Source organism: Alexandromys fortis, unplaced genomic scaffold, assembly GCF_014885135.2.
Source record: "Alexandromys fortis isolate MF-2015 unplaced genomic scaffold, M_Fortis_MF-2015_v1.1 scaffold_125, whole genome shotgun sequence".
NCBI classification, from domain to species: Eukaryota; Metazoa; Chordata; class Mammalia; order Rodentia; family Cricetidae; genus Alexandromys; species Alexandromys fortis.
The window spans coordinates 4,642,193-4,649,905 of record NW_026068026.1 but is presented as its reverse complement, the minus strand read 5'-3'; the positions used below and the strand labels follow the sequence as shown (position 1 = coordinate 4,649,905).

Sequence of the window (7,713 nt, the reverse complement as noted above, 5' to 3'; positions counted from 1 at the left end):
GTGGGTCCTGCATCTCGCCTGGGCAGCACTGCAGAGCTGACCCTATTGACAGGGGTCCAGATGAACAGGCCCAAGAACATGAGGTAGGAGTTCTGGCTCCGTCCCTCATCATGGGCAGAGTAGAGATACCCCCTCTGCCTGTTGTGAGTGGGAGAGCTGACTCTGGGGTCATAAGAGCAGGAGAGCTATCCTTGCCCTTCACCAGCTACAGCGCTTGAGAGAGTGGCCCCTACACCTCCCCTGGGCAACACAGTAGAGCTGGCCCTGATGGTCCAGGGGTGGAAGAGCCAACCCCAGCAATGTAAAAGCAGAACTGGCCCTGCCCCTTGCTTGTTGCTACAAGGGATGTGATGTGGGAGTGATTTCTTACTAATAAAGAAACTGCCTCGGCCCTCATAGGACAGAAAATTAGGTAGGCGGAGTAGACAGAAGAGAATGCTGGGAAAAAGAAGCTGAGTCAGTGAGTCGCCATGATCCTCCCACTCCAGACAGACGCAGGTTAAGATCCTCCCTGGTAAGCCAGCTCATGGGCTACACAGAATATTAGAAAAGGGTTAGAACAATATTTAAGAGCTAGCCAATAAGAAGCTGGAACTAGCCGGGCCAGGCAGTGTTTAATAGAATACAGTTTCCATGTAATTATTTCGGGCATAAGCTAGCCATGCGGGCGGCCGGGTGCCGGGGACGCAGCCCCGCAGCTCCTATTTCAACAAGAAATCAACAAAAAATGTGCATGAAATGTCATAATGAAACCTAATATTCTTTAAGCTAACAAAAACAAAAGATAGTCCAGGCTGAGCTGGAACTTGCAACATAGTGCAAGATGCTCTGAACTTGTGATCCCCCTGCCTGAGTCTCTGAAATGCTAAGATCACAGACATGTGCCACCAGAGCTGGTCAATCACTCTGATTCCTTACGTACTATGCCAGACATCTCTCTCCAGCTTAATCAATACTAAAGTTTTTCTGCATCAAAAACCACTCCCAAGAGAACTTCCATTCTCCATTCCCCACAATCCCTCTCTTCCTCTCCTTGGGCTGGTAGAATGGCCACCATCTCACCAACAGTCCTAAGCATCCTAATGGAACGGCTTGCAGCGGGGTGACAGTGTCTTAGTCAACTAGTGGCCTTTTAAAGTAATACTGGTCCATCTCTCAGGAGCATTAACATCTCCACCATGTCTTCTGTCCAGTAACCTTCATCTTCGGTGACACCACTTCTCCTTGAGCCCACTCTCTGCCAGTTCCCTCACTAAGTCCTTTAAAACACATGTTCTGCCCTCAGAACCCATCATTCTCAATTTGATTCCCTCATTAGGCATTCTAGCACCCAGACAGTAGGACTATCACGAGGCCGAGGCCAGCCTGGACTACACAGTGAGACCCTGGTTCAGGAGAGAATCTACTTCTCACCCTGAACTTGAGTTAAGTATTAGCGTCCCACTACAAGAACATTCCAGCAACTAGGTATCATGCACTCCAAATGTCACTGGCAAACTTCCTTCCAGTTTTGGTAAATCTTCCATTTCTCATCTTCATAGGCAACTCCAGTCAGGTTTTACCAATTCCATCTAGTAACTATTTCACAAGCTCATCTTCTTCATGTCCAGATTATTTTAAGTGCTGAAATGACCCATCAGCCTGCTGGATAGCCTTTCTGCTCTTTTACTCGGTTCCTTCAATCTCCCTTGTTTACTGTTCTCTGAGAGAAGTGCACACATACACAGTGCTGTCGGATGACTTACCAATCCATTAACTAGCTGCCCAGAGTTTAACATCTAGGATGTCAGTTTTCTTTACCTGAGCACTGATTTTTGTCTCATTTCACTACCTGATTTCTGATTTCTTCCCGAAAACCCTATATAAACTTTCCTTTTCAGTCATGTCAAATGATTTTCTGTTCTGTCAAAATACCACACTTTGCCACTCCTCCTTGTCTAGAACACCTGTGATGCGCCTATGTAATTCACACTTAACTAAAGTAGCAGTCAGGTCACACGCCACCTTGGCCACACGGGCTTTCTATACTCTTGTTTGCTCAAGCACAGCAGTCCCCTTTCTGTTTCTCAGAGACATACTTAAAAGTAATTGTCATGTTATGATGTTAATCTTCCGTTCTCGGCTGGTCAGGGGTAGAGACAGCAAAATACACACAGCTGTTTAGAATGGAGTTCTCATTATGCCATCCCGGACACGTACACAAAGGTATTCAGATACTAGCTGACTAAATGAAGAATCTCGGTTAAAATATGTAGCAGCATCAAATCCACCTTTTATTTTTGGGGGTTAGTCTCAACATAGGTTAGGCTTGTTTCAAACTCTATCACAAAGAATGTCCCTGAGACCCTGATGTTCTTGCTTCTACTGTCTGGGTTCTGGGAATACAGGATTGTGTGTGTGGAATCAAACTCATGGCCTCTATCTATGAGCTACATTATCAGTTCCCAAACTGTTTTATAAGCAAGATAAATTTTTATTTGAAGGCAGTATTAGGGCAGTTCATTTTAGGATGTTTGGGCTGAAAGATTAGAAAAAATAGACTCATATAATTATTTTTAAAAATAATATAGGATTCAAGCATGTTTTTGTTACAGATGTCATCTCATAAGCTATATATAATATTGCCTAGGTATGAAGAAAGATATACCATAGAGGTTTGTGTAAGAACATTCTTTGGAATTGGTACAATAGCAACACTGCTTATGAACACGTTCTCAGAACACATACAAACTATAAGACTGCATAGCATACACATAAACACACATGGGGATGGAGAGAAAGGAAAAGATACAAGAAGTTATTTTGGACCTATTTATAAAATGACAGATTACATCTACACCAATAAATGGGCTCAGAAGTTTACTAACTTGCTCTAAGAAGCTGAACTCTTGAAACAAACAAATGAACAACAATAAAAAACATAAACTAAAACCTAATTGTCTATTCTAAATAGTATTTAATCTGGGAACAAAGGAGTCAGTGTTTCTAACATCAACTGAGACCTATACAGAAAATACCACATGAAAATACTGCTACTTCTCTTTTTAACCAAAAACAAACAAACAAACAAACAAAAAACCAAACTTCTAAAATTTTTGTGTCTAGGTGTTCTGTTTGGATATATGTCTGTGTAGCATGTGCAGGTCTGGTGTTGTGGAGGCCAAGAGGGCAACAGATCTCCTGCAACAGGAGTTATGGTTGTGTCGGCTGCTGGGAATGGAACCTGCGTCCTCTGGAAGAGCAGTCAGAGCAGACAGATTTCTGAGTCCTCTCTCCAGCTCCCTTAGGTCTCTTACTCTTAATACTGTAACTAAAAAGTGCAGCTTAGAGAAAAACAAGTTTCTATGGAACGACTGTTTTGTTTTGTTTTGTTTTTAAAAAAACACACACTATACTCTTCTTCCATCAGTTAATATTTGGAAATAAAAATGTACTCTGTTGTGAAACAAAACAAACACTAGGTGCAGAGAGACCTCCTGACTCTTCTACTAACGAGAAGATGCGGAGTGACACCTGCAGCAGGCTGGCCTTTTAAAAATCTATAAATCTTGTACATCCTCATGTGTCTAACAGCCTGACCATCAGCAGCCAGTGTCTGAGTAGCCCAGAGCTGCGCCGACTTCTCCAGAGGAAAACAAGTTCCCATCAGAAACTTGTTTCATCTGAAAATGACAAGACAAATTTTCACATTACAATTTATGGTTCTGATAAAGAGAAAATTCTGAAGATAAATTTCCAACCAACCATCTTCTCCATACTGAAATCAGAACACGAGCCTTTAGCCAGAGCAGCTGCTGGAGTGTGGACTAGTGTTTCAAAGGGTCCTTTTTCTTTTCTGTTTTTGAGACAGGGTTTCTCTGTGTAGCCCTGGTTGTCCTGGAACTCTGTAGAGCAGGCTGGCATCTGTTAAATTTGTATTACCCTGTAAGCCGCTGGCCCATGAGCTCAGAAAGTGAAGGCATACTTACCACAATTTGGTCTTCAGACGCAGTGGAGACACTACTGTCATCAAAATAGTACCACTTTCCATCATCTTTATTTTTTGCAAAAGCAGTATCTAATGAAAAAATATAATTACTTCTATGACTGGAGTATCTATGGCTTTGGGGGGGATTCTCAAAACTCTATAATCACCTACATAAGAAATATCTACTAAATGACATGATAATCATCTATATCAGGCATAATATATATTCACTTGATTTGACAAAGGCTTTTAGAATAGTTTCTAGCAATTGAAAGGCTTAAGACATACTTTTTTCCTAAGATGAAACGTGATTTTTTTTTTCAGAAGAGGAAAAATAGCATTATTATTTTTTTTAATTAACAGTGATTATGTGACCAGGAGCAGTGCTATGTACTGTGCCCACACGAAGGTGTTCCCATTACTCTTCACACTGTAAATATATAGACCAAGGCTTCCAGAAGCAGACTTTGTTAAGGCACTGTAACTGATATGCAGCAGAGCTAGGACTTAAATCCAAGACTGCTTCTGCTCCTGCATCGAGAATTTCTATTTATTTATTTAAATTTTCTATATTTTCTTTTCTAAAAACTCTACTTAATCTGTACTTTTTATACATTAGAATTTCTTCTGTCTTTAACGACAGAACAAGAGAAAGATAAAAAATACAGCGACTTCATTATCCATGCTCTGTACAGACCATCTACTTAAAACTCCTGTGTGCTAACAGAGCACTTCCCAACACGGTCATTCACTTGCGCTGGCTTTAATGAGGAACTGAAAAGCAGCTTCCTTCATGCATCCCTCAAACCTTTCTTTTGCTCCTCCTTCCATCCACTAGGATGCACTACTGAAGAGCTGTGCACGTCCTCGTTCGGTACTCTTTCGAGGATCCACCAACTCAACAGTATTATGTCTTTGTTCTGTCTACTTTCTTAAACCTGCTGAACTCATTTGAGGGAAGCCTACTGTGTGTGGTGAGTTTGCTACCTGAAGTCAAGAGAATTGCAGTATAGACAATGCACTTACAGAAAAAAACATATTCTCAGTCTTAAAGAAAATATATAATCTCAGATTAAATAAATAATAAATAAAAGTCTTTGAAAATAGTAGCAAGTTAAGTCTTTGGGGAGGATTATTAAAAAGTCATAGTGAGAAAACATTAAAAAAATATAGCCTGACAGTAACTATAAATAGTCTCAAATAAATTGGAATTTGGGTGAAATGAATATACTTTTAGAGAAATGGAAAAATGTTCAAATATACAAATAAGAAAAAGAAAACTGCCCAATAATATCATAATAGTCCAACAATGACATAAGTAGAAAATTTTATGGGGTAAAGTCCATAGTTTGACAGAGAATTCTAGTATGCCTGATGGATAATTATTCCCCATATTGTTCTCATGATTGCAGGAAATAAAAAATCCAATCTAGCTTCTTTATAACCATAAGTTCGATCAAAATAAAATAATAATAAAAGACTCATGAATGAAATTGTTAACAGTCCTTATGAGTCAACTTTGCATTAAAAATGACAAAAATTCAAGAATGAAAATCTGCCACAGTCAACCTGGGACGATCTGGCACTCAGTTTTGTCAAGAATGTCCCTTCTGGGTAGTTCAAAGGAACCCTCAGCTAACATCATCAACAGTGACATTTCACAGTCTTAGAGTAGTAAGGAGTTAAATGTGATTTAAGTGGCAAGATACAGTACAATCAATTTAAATCACCAGTGGTGAAAGCAACAGATTAAACAGGCATGAAGTGACAAGAGTAAGTCTAAAGTCTCAGGAAAGTTACTAAAATCATTAGGAAGTTATTAAAATCATTGCTTATGTTAACACATGTGCATAGTCTACAAGAACACAGCACAGACATGTTAGCAGGAAGAGAATGAAGAGTGGGGAGGGAAGCACCTGAACAGACCCGGGCCTTCAGTTGAGGATTAACTAATCCCTTTAGAACCGGGTGTTAAAATAAAGCCGATTCATTCATTTACAAGGTATTGAACAATGATTACATGCAAGATATACCTGACATTTTATTTACTTTAAAAAGTATGAACTATCTTACAGGAAAAACTACAGATGGGAAAAATGGTAAAACAACTTACAATGTCCACCTCCCATCCCTCCATAGTGGTTGGAAACAGCAATCAAATTATAGCGGCAAGGGCCTGCGTTTGGATTAATCAGGAATTCTGACATATCCAAGTCACTGTTAAAGAAGAATTCAGTTAAGTTATGCTTTCGTTAGAACTAATGAAAATCTTTTTCTTTTAAAACAATAAATTCTAGTGTCTTCTGTTAGTACTGACTCTCACATATGCACATACACACACAATCATTAATACAGTATGTCACACACACGGACACCCCTCGTACAAGAAATTATCTAGAAATAACCTACCAAACAATTATATACTGAGATTTGAGTGTTTGGAAATCCTTGTCTCAAAGTGATAACTTGACAATAAATGCTATTCTGATTAATGTCTTCATGCTAACACATTTAATTTATAGCGTGCCAGCAATTTTTCAAGATGAAAAGTGAAAAGCAACTTCTTTATGAACATTCAAGAGTTAAAAGCTTGGAGAACCCACTGCTGCCACTTTCCCCAGCAAGTACACTCTCTGTGTTCTCCACAAAGATGGGTGTAGCTCCCACCCTCAACAAAGAAGCACCTTTTTCTGCAGAAGGAGATCACTTTCAGTCGAAACCGGTCAACATGTAGAGACAGAAGGTCTGTGGGGGTGCTTGTTTCCAATGAATACAGTCAAAACAAATTGTGAAATAGTGATCCTGACAAATTATTAGAACTAGTTGAAGCTTCAAGGCTTAAACTGGTCCGAATATATCTGACATTTACTATGATAAAACAGGAATATCATCACATCAGTTTGAAAAAAGAAGATCCAATGCTTACTGAATACAGTTTAAACTTACCTGATGGGAAAATCGACTAACGTATCTAACTTGTCTCTCATGTATCGACTATAGGAAAATCTTTTGAGATGCACCACAAGTACTGGAGGCAGGGACCATAAATCTAACTTCTTTGTGGCTTGCTGATGTTCTTTACAATTTGGACAATACCTATAGAGAAGAAAAAAGTCATAAAGCTTGACAGAGGCACAAGCAAAAGATTTGTATTAATGAAAACTACAAATCAAAAATCAATGTTTAGTAAGTTTTACATTTTATCAATGAGTAATTACTGTACACTTAATATATGTGAACATGAAAACAATTCCTCGTTATTTTTATCTCATACATTTTTCAGATAAGCTTAATCATTATAAATAGATAAATATTCAAAGAAATGATGAAAGTGGTTATTAAAGAAAAGGCAGTCATGAGAGTAAAGGTAACCATTGTAATACTTTAAAAAGGGTGTCAGCACCCCTCTTTAGACTAGAACTTACTATCTAATGATCTTACTAAAAATTTAAGGAAGCCTAGTTAATATTTTGCCAACATGACCAGAGTAAATCTTTAAAGAAAAGGAACTAGACACAATCATCTAACATCTTTTCTCACCAGGGGTCTTCAGCACCGAGTTTTTCTTTTGTTGTAAAGAGCTCAATGCAGTCTTTCAATTTCACGAAGGGTTTTTTTGGAGGTTTATATTCCACACTTTCATGTTTTTCAAAATCCTAAAGAGAAGCATTTCTCGAGTTCAGAGAACAAACGAAACAGAACTCAAGCATCTTAGTGACTTATCTTATTAAGAATACTGAAAATAT

General features: G+C 38.7%; 1 protein-coding gene across 4 annotated transcripts in view; it reads right to left on the bottom strand.

Moving 5' to 3' along the window:
* Nucleotides 1-7,713, bottom strand: part of Usp15 (ubiquitin specific peptidase 15) — a 97,135-nt gene that overhangs the window by 3,473 nt on the left and 85,949 nt on the right. For all 4 annotated transcript variants that reach the window (XM_050163866.1, XM_050163867.1, XM_050163869.1 and 1 more), the window contains 4 exons: nucleotides 7,508-7,623; nucleotides 6,914-7,063; nucleotides 6,081-6,184; nucleotides 3,969-4,057 (listed from right to left, as the gene is read on the bottom strand). In XM_050163866.1, coding sequence (XP_050019823.1) covers nucleotides 3,969-4,057; nucleotides 6,081-6,184; nucleotides 6,914-7,063; nucleotides 7,508-7,623 — 459 coding nt within the window. The remainder of the gene's footprint in view (nucleotides 1-3,968; nucleotides 4,058-6,080; nucleotides 6,185-6,913; nucleotides 7,064-7,507; nucleotides 7,624-7,713) is intronic.